This window comes from Eumetopias jubatus, unplaced genomic scaffold (genome assembly GCF_037043125.1).
Source record: "Eumetopias jubatus isolate StellerSeaLion01/CBP00866 unplaced genomic scaffold, mEumJub1_p1.0 scaffold_15, whole genome shotgun sequence".
NCBI classification, from domain to species: domain Eukaryota; kingdom Metazoa; phylum Chordata; class Mammalia; order Carnivora; family Otariidae; genus Eumetopias; species Eumetopias jubatus.
The window spans coordinates 63,722,388-63,747,667 of record NW_028274821.1 but is presented as its reverse complement, the minus strand read 5'-3'; the positions used below and the strand labels follow the sequence as shown (position 1 = coordinate 63,747,667).

General features: G+C 39.8%; 1 protein-coding gene across 4 annotated transcripts in view; it reads right to left on the bottom strand.

Moving 5' to 3' along the window:
• INVS (inversin) overlaps window positions 1-25,280 on the bottom strand; it is a 162,841-nt gene that overhangs the window by 77,011 nt on the left and 60,550 nt on the right. For all 4 annotated transcript variants that reach the window (XM_028108782.2, XM_028108784.2, XM_028108783.1 and 1 more), the window contains exons 4-5: window positions 8,872-9,045; window positions 2,710-2,877 (exon numbers count right to left, since the gene is read on the bottom strand). In XM_028108782.2, coding sequence (XP_027964583.1) covers window positions 2,710-2,877; window positions 8,872-9,045 — 342 coding nt within the window. The remainder of the gene's footprint in view (window positions 1-2,709; window positions 2,878-8,871; window positions 9,046-25,280) is intronic.

Sequence of the window (25,280 nt, the reverse complement as noted above, 5' to 3'; positions counted from 1 at the left end):
ACAAGCAGGGAGAGTGGCAGGCAGAAGGAGAAGCAGGCTCCCCACTGAGCAGGGAGCCCGATGCAGGGCTCAATCCCAGGACCCTGGGATCATGACCTGAGCCAAAGGCAGACACTTAACTGACTGAACCTCCCAGGTTCAGTCTTTTAGAACTGAAAGAACTTTTAGATGTAAAAATATAATCACTAGGATTAGAGGCTCAATGAAGAGGGCAAATGAGAGAGTGGACTCAGTGGAGGGAAGTCTTGGTCTACCGGAAGGCACATCTGTTACTACCCAGAACACAGCAAAAGAGACGAGGCGATAGAATGTAGAAGAGAGGAGACACAGATAATAAAATGAAAAGGTCTAAAATATGTGTAACTGGGACCCTAAAGGCAAGAATATCGAGAATGAAAGAGAGATAATATTTAAAGAGATAACAGCTATATATTTTCCAGAACTGACATGCAATAAGAGTATACACCAAATAGGACCAAAAAAATTTTTTTAAAAAGCACCATCCCTAGACGCACTGTAGTGAGACTGCAGGATGCCACACAGAGAAGAATTTAAAAGCAGCCTGAGAGAAAAGATAGATCATCTATAAATTAATGACAATTAGACCAATAACAGACTCCTCCAGAGGAACAAAGAGAGGCAGAAAGAAGCAAAATAATAGCCCGAAAGAGTTGAGAAATAACTATTCCATATACAAAATAATTTTATCTAAAATCTAATTCGTGTGTTATAAGCAAATAGAACTAAATATCAGACTACCAAAGCTTGTAAGCTGGAATGTGAGGAGTGATTAGGAACCTCAAAGAATCCACTGATAAATATTCAAAATTAATAAGAAAGTTAATAAGTTGGTAAGATGCATTTTTGCTTTTTGTTTTTGATGCATTTTCAATGAATAAAAATATCAACTGCCTTTCTATGCACCTGCAACAAGCAGTTAAATATATATCCTAGACATGCTAAAAAAAAAAAGTTCAGGGGCACATGGCTAGCTCAGTCAGTAGAGCCCATGCTGGCTGCAGAGATAACCTAAAAAAAAAAAAAAAAGTTCAAAGCAGCACTATTTTTTTTAAAGATTTATTTATTTATTTGAGAGAGAGAGAGAGAGAGAGAGGGAGACAGAGTGCTAATGGGGGGAGGGGCAGAGGGAGAGAATCTTCAAGCAGGCTCCCCGCTGAGTGCACAGCCCCTCCAGGGGCTCAATCTCACTACCCTGAGATTATAACCTGAGCCAAAATCAAGAGTCCAACACTTAACCCCCTGAGCCACCTAGGCACCCCAAAGCAGCACTATTTTTTTTTAAAGATTTTATTTATTCGAGACACAGAGATACAGAGAGAGAGAGCATGAGCAGGGGGAGAGGCAGAGAGAGAGAGAGAGAGAGAAGAAGGCTCCCCGCTGAGCAGGGCTCCATCCCAGGACCCCGGGATCATGACCTGAACCAAAGGCAGATGCTTAACCATCTGAGCCACCCAGGTGCCCCAAGCCGCACTATTTTTAAATAGCGAAAAACTAGAAATAGTTCCAAGTGTCTATGAATAACTGAATACTGCATGGCTTGTTCATAAAACGGAAATACTATATAACAGTAAAAAATAACATATTACAGTTATACACAGCATAGATAAAATCACTAGCATAATATCGAGCAAGAAAAACATGTTACAAAAGAAGACATTCAATGTGATTCCATGTATACAAAATTAGAAAACATTAAAAATGAAATAGTATATTGTTTAGGAATATAAATATATGTGGTAAAATATAATGAAAATCAGGAGTAATAAACATGAAATTTAGGAGAGTGGCTGCTTCTCAGAAAGGGGAGAATAGAATGGTGCTGGGAGGTACCCAGGGAGCTTCAAAGGTAACGGTAACATACTTATTTTTAAACTCAGACATGAGGGGCGCCTGGGTGGCTCAGTCAGTTAAACGTGGGATTCTTGATTTCAGCTCAGGTCATGAACTTAGGGTCTTGAGATTGAGCCCTGTGTCGGGCTCCATGCTGGGTGTGGAGCCTGCTTAAGATTCTTTCTCTTCCTCTGCCCCCTCCCTGCCCCTGCTTGCATGCTCTTTGTCAAAAAAAAAAAAAAAAGATAAACTCAGAGATGAGTACATGAGTATTTGTGGTTTCCATATTCTTTATATCTTACCAGTATTTTACAAATGTTATCTCTATGCAGTATTTAATAAGCACAAGTATAAAACAAAGTCAGGGGATGATAAACACAAATTCAGGAAAGTAGTTGATGGGGGACAGGGCAAGCAAGGCACAGGGGGAGAGAATGTATTTGGAAATTGGCACATAGGAGGGGTGCCTGGGTGGTGCAGTCAGTAGTCTCTGACTCCTGGTTTCATCTCAGATCGTGATCTCAGGGTTGTGAGATTGAGCTCGCCAGTCGGGCTCTGCGCTCAGCATGGAGTCTGCTTAGGACACTCTGTCCCTCACCCTCTGCTCACCCCCCACCCTCTCTCAAATAAATAAATAAATAAATCTTAAAAGAAAAAAAGAAATTGGCACATAGGAAATTCTGTGTGGTCTTAAATAGCAGCACTAAAATGTTCTATTTCTTGAGTGATGGGTTTCCATATGCTGTTATTTCTTTTGCTTCATAATTTATTTGTGTGTTGTAGATCTGCTTTTGTGTACTGGCTATCTCATAATAAAAAATTATTTTTTGGAAAGGTTAGCAGCACCATTGTACTCACCAGAATGCATCGTACTGTGTGAACAGCACTTGGATCCTTGTGGTTGGCTGCCCAGTGAAGTGGGATCTTGCCTTCAACGTCAGGAATCCCAATGTTGGAGTCATGCTTGATAAGCAGCTTTACGTGCTCAGGGTTATTGTAGTAGGCACTCCAGTGCAGAGCTGTTTGCTGCAAAATTCAGAGAGGCTCAAAAAAACAACAGTAACAAGAGTAACAGTAACAACACAACAAACTTTCCCCAAGCTTTTATTGTGTGACAGGCACCGCTGTAAGAGCTTTATATATGTTACCTTAGACAGTCATTATGACAACCCTGGGAGATAAGTCCTCTTGACTTTGCATGTGATTGATGAGAAAATGGAGCACAAGGAGGATGAGCAATCTGCTCAGGGACATAAAGGTAGTTAGCAGTCCAATTGAGATTTTAACCCAGACAGTCTGAGTCCAGAATCTGACCTCTTAATCATGATAGGCACTTAGGTCATCAGGTACTAATCAATGAGATTAGTAATAATGAGAAAAAGAAAAGCATCCCAGTAGTTTATGAATAATTATCAACAAAGTAAGTGACGACCTTGATATTGCACCAAGTACCTTAAGAATTTGATGGAATGTTTTGAATTTCAATATCTATGAAAAAGAAGATCCATGCACAGGAAACCACGGATCTGGAATCCATTTCTTACATCAAAGTACAAATTTAAATTTAACTATAATTTTACGGGATAAATTCTTATACCTACTACTGATGTGAAGATACATGTTGAGGATACAGCAATACTTGCTTTATTTTAGGTAAAAGTTAAAAAGGAACATCTTGATGGGGCACCTGGCTGGCTCAGTTGGAAGAACATCCAACTCTTAATTTCAGGGTCATGAGTTCAAGCCCCATGTGGGGTGTGGAGCTTACTTAAAAAAATAAATAAAACAGGGCGCCTGGGTGGCTCAGTAGTTAGGCGTCTGCCTTCGGCTCAGGTCATGATCCCGGGGTCCTGGGATCGAGCCCCACATCAGGCTCCCTGCTCAGTGGGAAGCCTGCTTCTTCCTCTCCCACTACCCCTGCTTGTGTCCCTCTCTTGCTGTGTCTCTCTCTGCATATAAATAAATAAAATCTTTAGTAAAAAAAAGTTGTCATAAATAAAATGTACTAAAATATACTAAAAATGAACTTGTTGGCATTGCTTTAAAATCCCCTCTGCCGATGAGCAACTCTATGCCAGCAAATTACATAACCTGGAAGAAATGGGTGCATTCCTAGAGATGTATCAACTACCAAAATTGAACCAGGAAGAAATAGAAAACCTGAACAGACCTATAACCACCAATGAAATTGAAGCAGTCATCAAAAATCTCCCAACAAACAAAAGCCCAGGGCCAGATGGCTTCCCAGGGGAACTCTATCAGACATTTAAAGAAGAATTAATACCTATTCTCCTGAAACTGTTCCAAAAAATAGAAATGGAAGGAAAACTTCCAAACTCACTTTATGAGGCCACCATTACCTTGATCCCAAAACCAGACAAAGACCCCATCAAAAAGGAGAATTACAGACCAATATCCTTGATGAACATGGATCCAAAAATTCTCACCAAAATACTAGCCAACAGGATCCAACAGTACATTAAAAGGATTATTCACCATGACCAAGTGGGATTTATCCCTGGGCTGCAAGGTTGGTTCAACATCTGCCAATCAATCAACGTGATACAATACATTAACAAAAGAAAGAACAAGAATCATATGATCCTCTCAATAGATGCAGAAAAAGCATTTGACAAAGTACAGCATCCTTTCTTGATCAAAACTCTTCAGAGTATAGGGATAGAGGGTACATACCTCAATATCATAAAAGCCGTCTATGAAAAACCTACAGTGAATATCATTCTCAATGGGGAAAAGCTGAGAGCTTTTCCCCTAAGGTCAGGAACGCGGCAGGGATGGCCACTCTCACCACTGCTATTCAACATAGTATTAGTAGTCCTAGCCACAGCAATCAGACAACAAAAAGAAATCAAAGGCATCCAAATCGGCAAAGAAGAAGTCAGTCTCACTGTTTGCAGATGATATGATACTTTATGTGGAAAACCCGAAAGACTCCACCCCAAAACTGCTAGAACTCATACAGGAATTCAGTAAAGTAGCAGGATATAAAATCAATGCACAGAAATCAGTGGCATTCCTATACACCAACAACAAGACAGAAGAGAGACAAATCAAGGAGTCGATCCCATTTACAACTGCACCCAAAACCATAAGATACCTAGGAATAAATCTAACCAAAGAGGCAAAGGATCTGTACTCAGAAAACTATAAAATACTCATGAAAGAAATTGAAGAAGACACAAAGAAATGGAAAAACGTTCCATGCTCATGCACTGGAAGAACAAACATTGTGAAGATGTCAATGCTACCTAGAGCATCTACACATTCAATGCAATCCCCATCAAAATACCATCCACTTTTTTCAAAGAAATGGAACAAATAATCCTAAAATTTGTCTGGAACCAAAAGAGACCCCGAATAGCCAGAGGAATATTGAAAAAGAAAAGCAAAGCTGGCGGCATCACAATTCCGGACTTCCAGCTCTATTACAAAGCTGTCATCATCAAGACAGTATGGTACTGGCACAAAAACAGACACATAGATCAATGGAACAGAATCGAGAGCCCAGAAATGGACCCTCAACTCTATGGTCAACTCATCTTCGACAAAGCAGGAAAGAATGTCCAATGGAAAAAAGACAGTCTCTTCAACAAATGGTGTTGGGAAAATTGGACAGCCACATGCAGAAGAATGAAGCTGGACCATTTCCTTACACCACACACAAAAATAGACTCCAAATGATTGAAAGATCTAAACGTGAGACAGGAGTCCTTCAAAATCCTAAAGGAGAACACAGGTAGCAACCTCTTCGACCTCAGCCGCAGCAACTTCTTCCTAGAAACATCGCCAAAGGCAAGGGAAGCAAGGGCAAAAATGAACTATTGGGATTTCATCAAGATAAAAAGCTTTTGCACAGCAAAAGAAACAGTCCACAAAACCAAAAGACAACCGACAGAATGGGAGAAAATATTTGCAAATGACATATCAGATAAAGGGCTAGTATCCAAAATCTATAAAGAACTTATCAAACTCAACACCCAAAGAACAAATGATCCAATCAAGAAATGGGCAGAAGACATGAACAGATATTTTTCCAAAGAAGACATCCAAATGGCCAACAGACACATGAAAAAGTGCTCAACATCGCTCAGCATCAGGGAAATCCAAATCAAAACCTCAATGAGATACCACCTCACACCAGTCAGAATGGCTAAAATTAACAAGTCAGGAAACGACAGATGTTGGAGGGGATGCGGAAAAAGGGGAACCCTCCTACACTGTTGGTGGGAATGCAAGCTGGTGCAACCCCTCTGGAAAACAGTATGGAGGTTCCTCAAACAGTTGAAAATAGAGTTACCATATGATCCAGCAATTGCACTACTGGGTATTTACCACAAAGATACAAATGTAGGGATCTGAAGGGGTACGTGCACCCCAATGTTTATAGCAGCAATGTCCACAGTAGCCAAACTGTGGAAAAAGCCAAGATGTCCATCGACAGATGAATGGATAAAGAAGAGGTGGTATATATACACAATGGAATATTATGCAGCCATCAAAAGGACTGAGATCTTGCCATTTGCAACGACGTGGATGGAACTGGAGGGTGTTATGCTGAGTGAAATAAGTCAATCAGAGAAAGACATGTATCATATGACCTCACTGATATGAGGAATTCTTAATCTCAGGAAACAAACTGAGTGTTGCTGGAGTGGTCGGGGGTGGGAGGGATGGGGTGGCTGGGTGATAGGCATTGGGGAGGGTATGTGCTATGGTGAGCGCTGTGAATTGTGCAAGACTGTTGAATCACAGATCTGTACTTCTGAAACAAATAATGCAACATATGATAAGAAAAAAGAAAAAGAATAAGATAGCAGGAGGGGAAGAATGAAGGGGAGTAAGTCAGAGGGGGAGACGAACCATGAGAGACGATGGACTCTGAAAAACAAACTGAGGGTTCTAGAGGGGAGGAGGGTGGAGGGAAGGGTTAGCCCGGTGATGGGTATTAAAGAGGGCACATTCTGCGTGGAGCACTGGGTGTTATGCACAAACAATGAATCATGGAACACTACATCAAAAACTAATGATGTAATGTATGGTGATTAACATAACAATAAAAAAATAAAAAAAAAATCCCCTCTGCCGTTCTCATCAATAAACCACAGTAAGACTGGTCTCCCTATTAGAAGAGTTACTGAGGGAACACAGAAATGGTTGCACTGTACATTATCCCTTATGAATAGCAGTGTCATCAATTCAATCTAGAATCAGATCATTTAACAGCAGGAACCAAGCTCACTTGCTACATCGAAAATTTTAAATGTTGACACATGTGGTATTCGGGGAAAGTGTACCTACAGGCTTTTAATATGAAGGGTCACTCATTACTCTTGATTTAGTAATGACTACAGAACAAAAACAGTCACAAATATAATAGCAAATAATTTCCTATAGCCACATTTTTCTTTCTTTCTTTCTTTCTTTCTTTCTTTCTTTCTTTCTTTCTTTCTTTCTTTCTTTCTTTCTTTCTTTCTTTCTTTCTTTCTTTTTCTTTCTTTCTCTCTCTCTCTCTCTCTCTCTCTTTCTTTCTTTCTTTCCTTTCTTCCTTCCTTCCTTCCTTCCTTCACCTTGCAGATCTGTTTTCCATCTGTCTGACTGGATCACATCCCATCCCTGTTCAGTGACAGAAGAATACACAAGTACTGGCAGGTAGCAGGGAGTTCCTAGAAGATACTGGGGAAGACATTACATAGCCTAAAGACATCTGTGGCTTTGCAAGTGATTAATGGTCTTTGGGGATAGATCAAAGTGCTTTTTCAGTGAAATATTAGCCTACAAATGCTGTGAGTAAGGAATAATATGTTTATAGTCGTTGTAAAATAAAGTCAAAGTTAATTTCAGAACGCTGGGTTCTGTGAGTAACAGCTAAACAAAACCTGAAAACGACACGAAGAACCCGTGAGAATAAAGGGACCACTGGATGTGAACGCAGTGGGTTTAATCCCAAGAGTTTTAATTATGCGGGAGTGTTGGAGTTAGCACAACTCCGTGATTTGGAGCCTGGTGGAAAGGGAGAGGATTTTTGTACTTGTCTAACTGAATAGCACATTCTTTTCCTGTAAAGAACGATGAAAGTGTTGATTGAAACAGTGACCGGCTTGCACAAGATGGTAAAAGTCAAGAGCTAGGAGGATCACCGACGCCAGCAACAAATGCCAGAGCAGATGTTAGAGCCAAAATGAAATGAATAATATTCATTTTATAGCTAATGTTTCCTGAGAGCATACTATGCACTGGGCACTGTGTTAAACTGTATTTATGTGCATTATCTTCAACAACCCTATCATTCCCTTTTCACATATGAGAAAATGGAAGCATAGAGGAGTTAAGAAAATTTGCCCAAAGGCACAGAAGGAGTTGAGTAGTGGCCTCTAGATTAAAACCCAAGGAGTCTGATGCTAAAGCCCAGGCTTTTAAACCACTATGTACCTCCTATGTTGCCCCAGGCATTTGGCCACCACAAGTCTAGCACCAACGTTAACTATCGCTATTAGGTATCAAATATTGGGGTCTGGGGGTAGGCCTGGTTGAATTCTGGTCTGCCACTTGGATCTTGAACAGAATTTAATCTTCCTGAGTTTCAGTTTTCCCATCGGTGAAAAGGAGATGATACTACCTACCACACGTGGTTGGTAGGAGAATTAAAGGACTGAATTTAAGTGAAATATTTCACTGGGGAGTACGAAGGCGAGGAAATGTTCCAAGTGATGAGTGATAATTCTTCTTGAGGTTTCACATCATAAAAAGAAGCATTTGTGAGGCGTCTGGGGGGCTCAGCCGTTAAGCGTCTGCCTTTGGCTCAGGTCATGATCCCAGGGTCCTGGGATCGAGCCCCGCATCGGGCTCCCTGCTCCGCGGGAAGCCTGCTCCTCCCTCTCCCTCTCCCCCTGCTTGTGTTCCCTCTCTCTGTGTCAAATAAATAAATAAAATCTTTAAAAAAAAAAAAAGGAAGCATTTGCAGTTTGCTCTCATTTACCTCCAATCTTGACAGTCCCTTACCTTGTTTTTATCCTGTGTGTCCACTTCTCCTGCTGCCATAAACTTCAGTAGAAGCGCCAAACACTTAGGGCTCTTGTGCCGAGTGGTCAAGTGCAAAGGGGTCATCTCTTCCAGATCCTTTTGCATCCAGTTTGCTCGGCGTGTAAGTAAGAGTTTCATGAAACGATAATTTCCCTAAATAAAAAATAAGAGACGGTAAGAAGAAATGTAATCTGGGGCCAAGACATTTTCCAAATTTTAAAGTGTTTTCAGTATTTTAACTATTCTGCTAGAGTAACAATATTCAGACAAATTGACCAAAGGAAAAATACTTATAATTCCACTACTCTATCAATTGTTTTCCTTTTTCAACTTCCTTTTCAACCACTTTCTAGTGGTTTACACAGTGGCTGGTTAAGATTTCATTGTGTTAAAGCATCGTCTTTCTTTTATTTAACTGTTCTATTATCATTTTCAATATTTTCTTTTCTAGAAAATGCTACAATGCACTTTTATTTCCACATGGTTTTTCTTAATGTTTTCATAAGAAAAAATTATCAGGAACCAATTTACTGGGTCAAAGGAGTTTGCACATTTCATGGTTTCTGGCGTATTTTCCAAATTGCTATCTAGTAGCAGTAATGAGATTCAGCTCATTCTGAACAATATATCACCTATTATTTATACGCAAAGTATAATAACCTTGTGAAATGAACGGAGATATAAAACCCCAATTCACAGGTGAAGGGAGTGAGATTCACAGGGGTTGAATGCTTTGTTCACCGTCATCTGGTTAATAAAGTAGGTGGTTAATTTTCTTGGTGAGAGCAATGTACAGATACAACTGAGATAGATGCATCTTGTTCAAAGTCTGGGTCCCAGACTCATCCTGTCACCTAAACACCAACCCAGAAGTCACTTCAGGTCATCCACTTGTAGGCAATACTTTCCACGTCAGTTAAACCCTCCAATCCAGTAGAATCAACCCATCCAGAGAAAGCAGTTTAGCTAAAGGGACTAGAGCAATACCCCGGTGGGGATCCAGGTCAACCGTAATATGGGAGCTTTGAAACAAAACAAAACCTTCAAAAACTAGTTCTTTGGGAGTTCCTTCCTGAAACCTAGTCCCTTGTTTCCGATTCTGGTTGGAGCCTTCAGTTTGCTTGGTACCAGGATATGTGAAATTTGACAAGACCAAACTGTATGGTAGGATCAAGTTCTGTGCCTGCTTCAGGCCTACTTATTTCTCCCTATTCAAAGCAGAATGGCAGTCAGGGTTATCTGTTCTTTTCATCTTCTGAGAGCCTCTACATCCTTAACTTTGCTGGAAATGTGTTTTTTTTTTTTTTTAAGCATTATAATGCACTGATATTCTACCATGAGTGGCTATTAGTATTAGCAAAAAGACATTTATTAGTTAAGCAGCAACCACCACATTGTGACAAATGTGAGTCTTAGGCAAAGGGGATCAGCTAGAGAGTCAATGAGGTGCAGAAGGATGAAGACTTGTCTGCTAACCCACAGGGGCGGAGACAGGATTCAACTCAGCTCAAGGGTTGGACCACAGAGAAGAATCAGAGGCTACAAAAGCGTCCATCAGGCTGTCTACATTAGATGGGCAGACTTGCAATGGACCAAAAAGCCCAGTGACTCAGCTCAATTATTTCCTCTCAGGGAGGTTTTCCTTGACCACCCTAATGGAACTTTTTTTGTTATGCTTTATTCTAGTACCTTCCCATTTCCTTCATAGTACTTTGCTCAGTTTGTAGTTACATATATATTTGCTTATTTCCCTTCACTGGGATCTCTGTTACAATCTGTAAGCATCATGAAGGCAGAGACTATGTTTTATTGAGCGTTGTCCTTGGCATAGCTCCTGGCACAACACAAGTGCTTACTTGAAGGACAGAGTGAATGAGAGGAAAGAAAATATCTTCCAGAGGTTTTTCTTTTTGTTTAAAAATTCTTAATGTTGCTATATTAGATCACAGTAGCTAAGAATCCTAATTCTCAGATCTCTGGTATTCGGTTACTCTAACTTTTTAATGTTTTATCTACTTGGGCATCATTCATCTGGCTTTCTCATGTCATCCAGTGCCAGCTTTTGAGAGGTAAGTGCTAAAATTTCCTCAAGAGGGCACCCTGCTCTAAATCTCTTGCCATCTTCTCTTTGAAAAAAGAAATGATGCCCAGGAAAAACAAATCTATATGGCACTTCTTACCAAAAAATAAGGCTTGACCTTTCTGAGCATAACATTTCAAATCTTACAGAATAATTCATCATGACCTTTTAAAGATATTCAATCAGACAATCATTTTGATTCTGAAATTTAGAGGAAAAGGGAAGGAAAAGAAAGAAACAAGAACATGTTGGTGGGGGTGACTACTGACTTACAGATGCAATGCTTACATTGTTCTGAGGATTCAGCCTATACAAAGCATGATGTACTCAGTAACCATATTTATTTATTCTTTCACTCAAAAAACACTCATTGAGCCCTGTCTGAAGCAGGCAACCTGGTAAAATGTTTACACTAAGCTTTACTTATCACAAAGCTCTTTGATATAGATTCTATCTTTGCTCCTCACAGAAGTTACATGGAAGACTACATCAAAAACTAATGATGTAATGTATGGTGATGAACATAATAAAAAAAAAGATTTAAAAAAAAGAAGTTACATGGAAAGGGTTTACAGACAAAATAAAGTATCTTCCTGGGCCTCCATTTCCTCCTTTGCAAAATAGGGATAATAGTACCTGAGATTATTGTGCATATGAAAGGATAAAGATCATATTTGTAAAGTACTTAGAACAGTGCACAAAGCAAGCACCTGGTAAATGTTTGCTTGTTTTATTATGAACAATTTTCCAGTGTGGAGGAGGCAACAAAATGTAGCCGATCAAGTAGAACCAAGAATGGCCCATGATGGAGAGCATACATATAGAAAGATCTGACTGTACATAGCATATACACTTCAGCTGGTGATTATGGAGAGACCCAAGGTTAGGGACAAGTAAAAGTAAAAATAGTTGTAATGTTATAAATAGTGGTTTTCTGAAAAATTTTTTTTACATTGAGAAAGATGCCTATACTCTGCCTCCAGATAATGATGACATAGGACCAATAAGGGCAAACCCAGCAGGAATTCAGCTGGAACCCTGAGATGTCAGCTTCTGTTCCAAAGGACAGAGACACAAAAGAGATATTATCTACGAATGCTGGGACTAGAAACACTATAATCCATTTGGACCATGGCCAACTTCCCGGTCTCACGAAGAAGCATTTATTTAAATGCCCAGGTATGCAAATTCAATTCTGAGAATGAGCAGAGGGGACAGAGAACTCTAAGATCTAAAATCAGGAGAGTATTTCTAGTGTCAGTGGAAAAGGGGTATATACCAGTTTGAGACAGCAAGCTAATGTGATAACTCTCTTAAGGTTGTTATGACTCTGGGGACCCATATCACAGACAATTTTTCTTCCTATAAAGCCCTCTCAATACAAAAACAACCAAACAAAATGTCTAATGTTTCCTCAATATTGCTTGAAATTCAGAATTCTTAAGTTTTCTGGTTGATTCTTAAATGCAAGAATAAGGAGGATTTGGAAGTTAATCATTTAGCACCATCCCTTAGGGGCACACAGAACCTGATCCTGAGATGCACACTGTTTGGGATCCGCTTTTATAATTTCTGATTGAGTAGAAAAAGTGTAAGAGTGAAGGAGGGGCGCCTGGGTGGCTCAGTCGTTAAGCGTCTGCCTTTGGCTCAGGTCATGATCCCAAGGTTCTGGGATCGAGCCCCACATCGGGCTCCCTGCTCAGCGGGGAACCTGCTTCTCCCTCTCCCACTCCCCCTGCTTGTGTTCTCTTTCTCACTGTCTTGCTCTCTGTCAAGTAAATAAATAAAATCTTTAAAAAAAAAAAAAAGAAAGAAGGAGATAAAAGATCGAAAGAATATATATATATATATATATATTTTAAAGATCTTATTTATTTGAGAAAGAGAGGGAGAGAGAGTACAAGCTGTGGGGGGGGGGAAGGGGTAGAGGGAGAGGGAGAAGTAGATTCCCCGCTGAGCAGGGAGCCATCGTGGGTCTCAATCCCTGGACCCTGGGATCATGACCTGAGCTGAAGGCAGAAGTTTAACCGACTAAGCCACCCAGGCACCCCAAGGAATGTATATTCTTTTTTTTTTTTAGATTTTATTTATTTATTTGACAGAGAGAGACACAGTGCGTGAGGGAACATGAGCAGGGGGAGTGGGAGAAGCAGCCTTCCCACTGAGCAGGGAGCCTGATGCGGGGCTCGATCCCAGGACCCTGGGATCATGACCTGAGCCGAAGGCAGACACTTTAACGACTGAGTCACCCAGGCACCCCAGGAGTATATATTCTTAAGAAAACTGGTGGTAGTGAGCACAAGTAAGAGAGGTGAAGTTATAGAAAAGTCCTGATTTAGTCACTGAAAGGACATTAACCCTGATGTGATCAGGTCTGTTATGCCACTGAAATGAGAAAACATTTACTAATGTTTCTGAAACATTGAATAAGATGTTTTTGTTTTGTTAGGTAGCCATAATCCTCATCATAATCTTCCCATAATTAACAAGAGCTTCTTTTGTCTGTAATGTAAATGATGATAACATTTGGTTTCCCCCTAAATGCATGAAAAGGACTATAATATCTGTCTACTTGTGCTCTCTCTGTCAAATAAATAAATAAAATCTTAAAAAAAAAAAGGACTATAGTATCTAATAGTGTAAAAGAGCATGAAAAAGTTCTCTGACCCAGAGAACAGCACTTGAACGGAGTCTGGGAAACAAATCAATCCAAAATGCTACTTTTAATCTTATATTTTTTTGTCTGTCCAGTTCTCTAAAATGGACTTTAGAAAAAGCATATAGGCAGTTAATCTTAATAATAATATAGTTTTGAGTGAAATACCTTGATATTTTCCTTTAGATTTTTTAAGAAATAAAATATAACAGATACAGTTGATGCTCCCTTGTGTTCCTCTCCAATTCCACTACCTTCTCTCCCTTTCTAGAGACTACTGTCCTGAAAAAGGTGTTTATCATTTCAATGAAGCCTTTAATACTTCTGCTTCTTACACATATATGTATCCATAAGCTACACAGTATCGCTTTAATGTTTTTATTCTTTATATAAATAGTACTGTATGAATCACTTGCCACATTTTCCTCAAAGCAGCATTTTTGAAATTTATCCAAGTTGCTCTGGTTTATACATTTTCACTGGGTAAAGTATTTTGTCATATGAAGATAACTGTATGTCTTTATTCTCTAGAGGAATATTTAGCATGTTTCCCATTTTTCACCATTGCAGACAATATTGTAGTAAATTTTCTTGTACATGTCTCCTGGTAAAATGTGCAAGAATTTCTGTAACTGCTGGTTGAAATTGCTCTTTAAAGCAGCTACTCCGATTTACATTCCCACCAGTAATGTACAAGAATTCTTACTTCTTCACATCCTCGCCACACTTGGTTTTGTCACACGTGCTAACTTTTGCCAATAAAATGGACACACAACTGTGTTTTACCATGGATTTAATTTTCATTTCCCTGACTGAGGTGGAATGTTTTTATATGTATATTGGCCATTTGCTTTTTCTGTGACTAGACTTTTTCTGTTGTTTACTCATTTCCCAATTTAGCTATTTGTTTTTTTCTTAATGATCTGTAGGAGTTATTACATATTCTGGATACTAATTCTTGGTTGGTTTTGCAAATATCTTCTCTCTTTGTGTGGCTTGTCTTTTGTTTTGTTTATGTTCTTCAGCTGGGAATGCATTCATGAACTGAGTAATGATATTGCTAGCCTTCTTAGCATTCGAGTTCTTCATCTATTTTGGAATTTTTGTTTGCAGTCTCATTTTAAAGTGAAGATTGTTTGCTGTTGTTTTCCTTTTTTTTCTTTTTCCCTCTCTCTCTCCTTGCTCACCCTTACAGCTGCCAACACCCACTCGTGGCCCACTAAGAATCTGCTCTTATAATGCTCCCTTGCAGCCCTATCTCTAGTGATAGGAGGGATGTCTTTTTGTCCTGAGGCTTGATCTTTGTCCTGCTCCCGCCACTTCTCTAGACAAAGAGCTTCCCCTAAAGCGATAGCCTCATATTAAGGTAAAGAATACCCCTCAGTTCTAAGTATTTTCTTGGCTTTAGTGGGAATACAACCACTTTTCACTCAGTGGGAAAAAGGGAGTATCTTCCTGAACCAGAAGTATCTGAAATCCTATTCTACAAGACGGTTCTCTGTTCCTGGTTCGGTGCCTTAATCATTAACTTCTAGACTACTGACAGCTGATCTTCAAAACATTCTGAATCTCTGCCTCTACATTTCTTCTCCACACAGCTACCATATTTTCTCTCTCTAGCTCCTTGGAACCTTTGCTATTTGCTTCCTCTTCAGCTGAAACAATTACTTGAACAGATTCCAAAGCTTAAGACTTGGCTAACCCTGCCTGTAGCAGCCCTTCTCCCTACTGAAACACCAAAGAGAACAAAGCTTTTCTCCAAAACAATACAGTACTTTGGGACCTACATGTGTCTTGATTAAGATCTTTGCATTCTTGTTCTGTGTCCTCAGCACTTATATTTACTCTCAGTGTAGTTGAGAAGAAAACAACTGTTGACTATATATACAAATATTCACTACATTTTTTTTGTTCACTTGTAAGTTTGTATATAATTTTGTCCTGGAAACATTACAACTATACATATATATATATAAGGTAGGCATTCTGTCATATCTCATTCTAAATCCTAATCATACTATGTACCAGAAGATACATTATTTACAACTGAAGTGGAAATAATAGAAACATGATGTTATTAATTCTAATGATATTTCTATAATTATATATTTATAAACTCTCAAGGCATTTGCAATATTAATTTTTTAAAAGAATCACTATCCCTAGGCTGAAGCATTTAGGTCACAAATATCAGTGATCTCATTATATCAAATTTTTCTGTAATGGCTGCAGACACAAATGAGTCTTGGAAATAGCACAGTAGTGCTGGGAATAGCAATCTGCCCTGGGTCCTGGGTTTACTGGGTATGCCAAGAATGCAAAGCCTTGACTCCTCTTTACGTAGGCCATTTCTCAGAGTTGGGTTTGCAGCAAGCAATCTTGAAGGACATTAATGTCATCCAGGACATCAGACAAGGAGCAGGCTTGCTTAGTACACACTGAAGTCTGGGGATTCCCAAAACTCAGCATTTCTCAGATGTCATGCAAACCCATCACGTACCCAGCATCTGTCCAGGTCCTCTGCGTTGCTCCCACAGTTCTTGGGGGCAAGGGAAACTGATGGAAGCATGCAAATGCTCATGTTACTGTGCCATCAGTAAGTAATAAAGCTTTTTTGTCTCTTTTGGTAGTCTTATGTCCTCTAGCTGGTACCCACGGGCAATTTATCACCTTGTAATAAATTAGCATGCATTGAAGAAAAAAGTAGGGTAAAATTAAATCCAAGCCCTGACAGTATAGGCAATGAGGAAGGGATGCTGACAAAGACATAGTTTCCTTGAAGAGTTAGGACAAGGGACCTGCAGGCCACGTTCAGGGATAAGAAGACTCTCTGAGATGGTACCCAAGGGGTGGGCAAGGTGGGGGAGGTAAGAGATTCCACTGTCCTATCTGTTAATGAATCTAAATGGTGGCAAGTAGAACTAAAACAAGGTGCCCAAATGGTGCCTTGGTCTTGGCTCACCTTCCTGTGGGCAGGCAGAGGAAGGGATGTTAGCATGACCATGGGACAGCAAGCTGAAGGCAATATGGTTGTGGCTGCTGAGCCAAGGAACCAAAGTGGAAACTAATGGTGAGAGCAACAAGGAATGAGCAGCTGCTCAAAAGTGAAAGTAAATGCAAAGACTTGCCTAATAGCACAGAGCCGAATGCACCATGTACCTGATCCCTGTTGTAGCCTTATTTGTCTGGCTATGAGGACAAAGCACTGGGTGTAGAGGTGGTCACTGTCTGAAGCAAAGCTCCTGGCTTAATGGTGCCCTTGATGCCCTGAATGTCTTGGCCTGGTTTACTGATCATTTGGCTACGTTAAAACCTGATGGTGTCCACTGGGAGGCAGCCCAACCTCAATGACAACTTGGGAAGACTGACTATGGTAAGGGCGAGTCAGCTCAGTGGGCTGAAATGAAAGCCGTCATCTTTACCTTAGACAATATTCCTAAAGACAGGACATGTTTTTACCACCTCTTGGGTTGTTGCCAAGGCTCTGGTCATCTGGTCTACCACTTGGAAGACTATAGATGGTGGTAGATTAAAGATACTCCTCTTTGCGGCTGCAAATTATGGAAACAATTGTGGCTGCCAATTAAACAGCGTGAGTCTCTCATGTAGATGCCCATAGTAAGAGCTCATTCTCTTGTACCAACTGGAATCAGGTTGTTGAATAAGCCTGCATTGCCCAGGTCATTGGCCATTTACTACCTGGATCCATCACTGCACTAAACATGGCAATGAATCCATCATCATAGACTAGACATAAAGTAAAAGGTATGTGTTTGATGTAGAAGCTACCACTGCATACCAAACTTGTGATTCTTCTATGTAGGCCTGTTTTTTTGTGTGTGTGATGAAGGAGGCCACATTAACAGGGCATTGCTCCTGCCCAATCCTTGCAAGGATTTTGACAACTTCTTGTCAAAGTCACCTCATGCCTCACAATTGCCAACATTTTTCAGGTTACAATTATTGTTGTTCCAGTCTGATTAGCCTACACCAGCCACAGCACTGAGGCCACTAAAACTAAATAATTTCATGTTTTGGGGTTTCCAGACCATCTGACTGTCATAGCCTGATTATGGTGTACTTTTTGTCACAAAGACCACTGAACAACGGGCCAACAGTTAAGATACTCGATTGGCCTTCTATGCTCTCTACCACCCCCAAGAATCTGAAATTGTTGAGAGTGGGCACGGCTTCCTCCAAAACAAACTCAAAAAGATTTCTGACTCTACCTCAGTTACCTCCTCCTGGTCCACACACCTAAGAGAGGCAGTTTGGCTACTGAATGTGGCCACCCCTAGAAAGAGTTCATATCCTCAGGGAGACTTCCTGGTAAATAATCAGAACAAAAGGAGTGGGGATTATACATGCCTATTTTGAAAATTTGGGATTCTTCCTTGCCCATTCCTGGTTACAATGTTTACTTCTTTCCCCTAAGAGCTATCCCAGGCTGGCCTGGTTCGTACAGCCCCTGGATGGCAGCCCAGCCAAAAGGGGGCTTACAGATTCAAATTTAATTCTGGTTCAGTCACCTGGATTTGTTAAATGGACGTGGTCCTAGATCATAAACATCTATAATGACCATCTGATTGAGTACACTGTTTACACAAGTCTTCCTACAGTGCCCACATGGGCCAAAGTGGGAGATATAATGAGTCTCTGTAAATTTGTTCCATATGCATCTACCCTTCTAGATGAAGGGTACGGGTACAAGTAGTAGATGACTGGAGAAAAGGTGAAGAGTTATAGTCATTTGGATGGGATACACTTATACACTTCAGCACCTGGGAAGGGAATACTTTAGATCTTGGGAAGTACAAGGAGGGAGAAAATAATTCATGCTCTCTCTGTCCTCTGAATCCAGTACTGCATCCTGGATATTGTTTGCTGCCTGAATCAAAGAGCAGCTGAGGCTAGCAGTATGATCTGTTTCTTGTGTTTGCCATTGCCACTTACGTGCTATGAAATACAAAAATTCAGGTGGACATGGATGGTCCTAAAGTCTTCTGCTGTGCTTGACACCATCGATGGCAGCTCCTGAAGGTGGAGCCCCTCATACACGTAGAAACACAGGAACTGGCTCAACCTTATTTTAACCTAATGGATACAAATTCTTATGTCTCTCCTGATGTGTGAGAAGCTTTTGTGTTATGCCATGTATGACAATCAAAGCTGTAACTACTTGGTGATACTACCCATGTGGCTTGGCCAAATTAATGTAATGGTGATCCAAGTTTAACAGCAAATCCTAAAGCTGTGCCTTGTGCCTTTTCAGGTTATGTTTGTATGTGGGGGAGAAAGGACCATGAAATATGCCTCCATTGGTCCATCTAGTGCTTCCTGTAATTACTGGTAATCCCACCAAAGATCAGCAGGCCAATCAAACGCCCTTGCATAAGTCAGAATAGATAATAGATTAGTCTTAGAGTGCATCCTGGTTGTATAAAGTAAGACCTACTGTTTCCCCTGGTACTTATTAACAGTTGACTTAATCCAGGACACTGAGGGGCAGAGTTGAATCAATATTGCAGGTTGTTCTCATCCTGCTGCTTTGAGTCCTATTAATTAAATGTCAAATGAGACATATTAAACAGATTTGTTTTCAGCCTCTGCTGGTCAGATTAATCAGAGCAGCTGATGGAATAGCATGCTCATGTCAAGAACATGTAGGATTAAGTGATGGATTGTTGGGAGAGGCAATTTACCATGGACCCTAATCATCTCTGCATGTTTTTTTTTTTAAGATTTATTTATTTATTTGAGGGGGGGGAGAGTGAGCAGGGGAGGGGCAAAGGAAGGGAGAGAATCCCAAAGCAGACTCCATGCTGAGTGCGGAGCCTGATTCAGGGCTCAATTTCATGACCCTGAGATTATGACCTGAGCCAAAACCAAGAGTCAGACGTTTAACCGACTGAGCCACCCAGGTGGCCCTATCTCTGCATGTTCTTATGCCAAAAATGCAAAGTCCTGATCATTCTTGACTTACACAGGTTCTCAGGGATGTGTTAGCAGCAATCAACTGGAGAGATGAGGTCATTTTTTCCCTCTGTCCTTAATTACTGCTTATTATAAAAGCAGTAGATTCCTCAGTTCTGATGGAAACCTACCATGTGTACATCATCCATCTGGGCTTTCTGAAACTCCCTCATCATTCTTGGGGGCAAGGGAAATCAATGCAAACATATAGATGTCGATGCTTTTTGTTACGCTGTGAATAATAAACTTCTTTGTATCTGGCCCTGGAGTCTCTTGTCTATTGTCAGCATCCATGAAACAGTAATAGATCAACTTCTTACCTTGTTTGTAGAGTAAAATAGAATTTTAGACCCTGAAAATAATTCTTTATTATTGTAATATAAAATGAGGTATAAGAAGGCCTGAAACATGATTAGAGAGGTGGGCAGGGGATAGAAAATGGAAAGTCTAATATAGTAGGACACCGACTCTAAAATTTATTGTGTAGGTAACAGGGAGCCAATGAGGAGTTTTAGAAGGAAATGACATGAGTGGATTTGTGTTTTTAAAACAATACCCTGGAGGGGCACCTGGGTGGCTCAGTCGTTAAGCGTCTGCCTTCAGCTCAGGTCATGATCCCAGAGTCCTGGGATCGAGCCCCACATCGGGCTCCCTGCTCAGCGGGAAGCCTGCTTCTCCTTCACCCACTCCCCCTGCTTGTGTTACTGCTCTTGCTCTCTCTCTGTCAAATAAATAAATAAAATCTTAAAAAAAAAAATACCCTGGAGGCCATGTGAAGCATCAATTTGAGGGGGACAAATCTTTGGCAATGAGACTGGTCAGAGGGTTACTACAGCAACTCAGAATAGAAATGTCGAGAGCTAAATGAAAAGAAGAGGACAGGTTAGTGAAATACATAAAAGGACTTCTGCATGGGTACAAGATGGAGAGTGGTGTCAACAACTGAAAAGATGGAAAGAAAATGGGGTTAGGAATGAAGATTTTGAGTTCTATTTTTTTTGAACATGTGGAGTTTGGGGCCTCTGAGGGATATCAATATAGAGATGTCTAGCAAAAATAGCAAAAAAATGAAAAGAATACATATGAATCTGAAGATTGGAGAAGACGGCTAGATTCAAGATATAGGGTTCTGAATCATCTATATTAATAGCTAAGTTCTGGCATAAACTAAAGTACCTAAAATTGGAAAAATGAACCTGTACATCCTAACTGAAATATAAACATAATTTAAATATTCATAGAGATAGCTCAGTACAATGCAATCTAGCATTGTTTTTTTTTTCCCTAGACCATGAGATACCACTACTACATCAAATATAGAGTACAAATGGGTTGGAAAAGAATGGCCCTTCCTCATTATTCTTGTTTGCTAGGCTCATTTCCTCATTTCAGTTGATTTGGGTGTCTTGTACTCTGGTTTCTTGGTCTTTTATTTAATGTGACTCTATAAGAAAGCAAACAGTTACAAAAACCACGTTTTTGAATGACGTGAATTCACCGGGCTTCAGAACTGAAATTAAATCTGCACTGCTTCTCCCAGTTTCAGATATTCTCCCTCTTCCTATAAATTTCTGGTGCTTCATAGCTAAAATCTCTAATTTCTAATTACTCAACAACTACGATGGTAACCACATCACTAAACTGCCACCTTCAGCAAATCTTTAAAACATTTTTTAGAAGCTTTTTGAGAATTCTCTAAGCAAAGGCTAAGAACGGGCACTTCAAAGACAGAATAGGAGCTCTATTTGTTGTTTTTCCAGTTTAAGATGTTCATCCATCTGGCAGAGCAGCTAGACAATACATCAGCCAAGAACATCTCCCTGGCTTGAAACAGATTCTGGCTCTCAGAGAGGATTTGACTGAAGGAAAGGCAACATCTTTAGTTGCTCTGTGGCTGAACTTTTCTAATATTCCTCCCCTGTGCCTCCTCCAAGCCTTGGCTCCGTCCGCTAACTTGGTTTCCATAGGAATAGACAGAGCAATCAAGTGGCACACAGTCAAACAGCACAACAGAAAGAGAGAATGTTACTGTCAAAAACAATACACACACACACACACACACACACACACACACACACAGAATTGTAGACTTTTCTCTAAGAGAAGAAATGATGTAAAGGTATCCTTGACTTTGAGGCTTCCTTACCCAATGCTGTATTCATCATGTGCTTTTTCTATTATAGCAGCCTATTGTTTAGATTAATATGAAAGTTAGTCCCTTCAGGAGAGCATTTCATACAAAAAACAAATATTTTTTAAAAAAGTTATAAAATGTTGTGATGTGTATTTCCACAAGTACAATTCTGTTGTGCTTGCGAGGGACCCTTCTGTATTTAGAGTGGTGTTTTAAATTGGCACAACCTTTTGGGATGATTATAAAATGCATTTTGTTTCCCACAGTTGATATTTTGTTTATAGGAAACATTTATTTTTTCTTAAATCAATAGTTCTCAAACTCTACCATGTATTGGGATCATCTGGAGAACTTGAAAAATTTGCTAAGGCTTTCCTTCAGAGGTTTTCATTTAGTAGGTCTGGTGTGGGGTCTAAGAATTTGCATTTCAAACAAGTTTCTGGGAGATGCTGGTGCCGCTATTCTAGAATTCCATACTTTGAGAACCATTGTTTAAGTGGGGAACCTAATATTGGAGTTCTCAACTCTGAGAAGCTTAAACAACAAACAATAGAAAAACCCAAATGAAAACAAAACATTTGTTCTATCCCAGATCAATGCAATCAGAATTTCTGGGACTTTGGAATTAATATTTCTTAAATATTTCGCAGGTGATTAAAAATGGTATCAAGATTGAGAAGTGCTGACCCAATTCAATCATTTATTCAATATTCAATAGTTATTTACTATATGAATACTCTGTATCCAACACCACATAAGAATTTTTATAAATTTTTTTTGAACCATAGTGGGCACACAATGTTACATTAGTTTCAGGTGTACAACTTAGTGATTCCACATCTCTGTATATTATGCTCTGCTCACCACAAGTGTACCTACCATCTGTCAGCATACAACAGTATCACAATACCATTGACTATATTCCCTATGCTCTACCTTTTACTCCCATGACTTATTCATTCCATAATTGGAAGCCTGTATCTCCAGCTCCCTTTCACCCACTTTGTCCATTCCTGCCCTGGTGACCATCAATTTATTCTCTGTATTTATAGGTTTGATTCTGCTTTTTGTTTGTTTATTTTGTTTTTTAGATTCCACATATAAGTGCAGTCATATGATGTTTGTCTTCCTCTGTCTGAATTATTTCACTTGACATAATACCTTTAGGTCCACCCATGTTGTCGCAAATGGCAAGATCTCACCCTTTTTTTATGGCCGCATAAGATTCCAGTGTGTGTGTGTGTGTGTGTGTGTGTGTGTGTGTGTGTGTACCACTTCTTTATCCATTCATCTATCAAGGGACACTTGGTGTCAGGTGATAAATCACTGTGGCTTTGATTTGCATTTCCCTGATGATAAGTGATGTTGAGCATCTTTTCATGTGTCTGTTGGCCATCTGGTTGTCTTCTTTGGAAAAATGTCTATTCAGGTCCTCTGCCCATTTTTTAATTGGATTGTTTGTTTTTTTGGTGTTGAGTTATAGAAGTTCTTTACTTATCTTGGATATTAACCCCTTATCAGATATATCATTTGCAAATATCTTCTCCCATTCAGTAAGCTGCCTTTTTGTTTTATTGATGATTTCCTTCACTGGGCAAAAGCTTTTTATTTTTCATATAGTCCCAATAACTTATTTTTGCCTTGTTTCCCTTGCCTTAGGAAACTTATATAGAAAAATGTTGCTACTAGGGCATTTGGGTGACTCAGTTGGGTAAGCGTCTGCCTTCGGCTGGGGTCATGATCCCAGGCTCCTTGCTCAGTGGGGAGTCTGCTTCTCCCTCTCCCATATAAGGACAGACAATAGTAAGAACTCTGAAGAGGGGTCCCTAACTCAGCCTTGAGGGGCCAGTGAAGGCTTCGTGGAGGAAACAGTACCTGAGCTGTGTATATACGATTAAGCTGCTTAAGTGGGAAGGAAGCTGAATGTGCAAGGGTGCTGTGCATGCAGAATGAGGGTGAGGAAAAAGTGACTGGAATAAAAGCTTTAAGTAGTTCACATGCCTGAGGATGGAGTACAAAGGGGGACATAGGAAGCAGAAGGCAAACAGGTGACCTGATGATGAAAGGTTCCAGACTAAGGGGTTTGGACTTTACCCTTTGGGTTTCTGAAGTGGTCCCAAAGGATTTAAGTAAGGCAGATTGCCCTCACATCTGAAGGCAAATCACTGAATTTCTCCTAGACTCACTTTCCTCCCATATGAAAAATAAGAAGGTTGAATTATGATCTAAAGGCTCATCCAGCTTAATGTTCTTTGACTATGATCCTAAGAAGCAGAAGACCCACTCCGCATAGCTATTTCAAAACTCAATTTTTTTTTTTATTCAAGCTGCCTCAATAACTTCATTTCTAATAAGTTCTATTTTTCCTGACCACAGGCTAATAATTTTTGAGTCGATTTCCTTTTTCCTGATACAAAAATTAATTTTCCTAGCCTACTGAAGTGGAAGCTTTAGGGGATCCAGAAATGCTACCCCATGGGAGGCAGCAAGGTATAATTAAATGAGAGTGTATTTTGGAACCAGTCAAATCTGGGTACTTCACTGGTTGTATTAACTGTGAGTATGTTACTTTTCAAAACCTCAGATTTCCCATTGGTAAAAAAGAAAAAAACAAAACATAGTGACCAGGTCACAGAAAGTACTCAATAAATATTGGTTTCTTTCTCAGATGCCATTATTGTTCTTCTCTCATAAAAGTAAGTGGTCTTTGTAAACAAAACATCTTCTATTTGACCATGTTTGTTTCAAATATAGAAAAATAAGAAAGTATTTGCTTCTCGTGTTCTCATTGTTTGATGTCCATTATAATCTGCCTGGCCTGTTCTCCTCACTGATCCTGACCAGCCTTCTGAGTTACAATGCAAGTAGTCACTTAAAAAATCATATTTTAATATTAAATTCAAAAGCTAAATGCAACAAATCTTGTTTACCTCCTGGTTCCCTTGAAGCACCCCAGGTCTTGTGGTAGGCTCTATCTTTAGTTTTCCAAGAATGTACCTTAGTTTTATTGATTCTAACATGCGGTTTAAAAAAATCAATTCATCTCCTCGGCTAAGATATGTGCCTTGGGGGGAACTGTTTCAAACAACTGATTGAATCCATCTGTTGCCTCTTCTACTTCAGTCCCACACTATGAAGGGCATTTCTTAAGACAGTGGAAAAGACAAATGTGCAGATAAATGTATAAATAAATTCAATTAAACTCAAAAATCCTTAATGAACCTACACATTAAAGGTTTTAATTAAATGCACTAACTAGTAATCTGACTCGGTAACTATTACCCATTTTCAAGATGGTAGCCAAAGTCCTCACAGTGATGATGTTTGAATTCAAACCTGTATCTTCTAGTCTCAAGTCCAGCCATCTCTTAAAAATCGTATCACAACTCACCCTCTAGCTGCAAATCAATCTCTGAAATCTGTGCCACTCTTTACCTCTCTCCCACCATTCTAAATCTTTTCTCTTTGAAACTAAGAGAGAGGCAACTCAGCTGGGAAAGAACAGTGCCCCAGTTTAGTGGTAGTAGAGAAGAAAGATTTGGAGA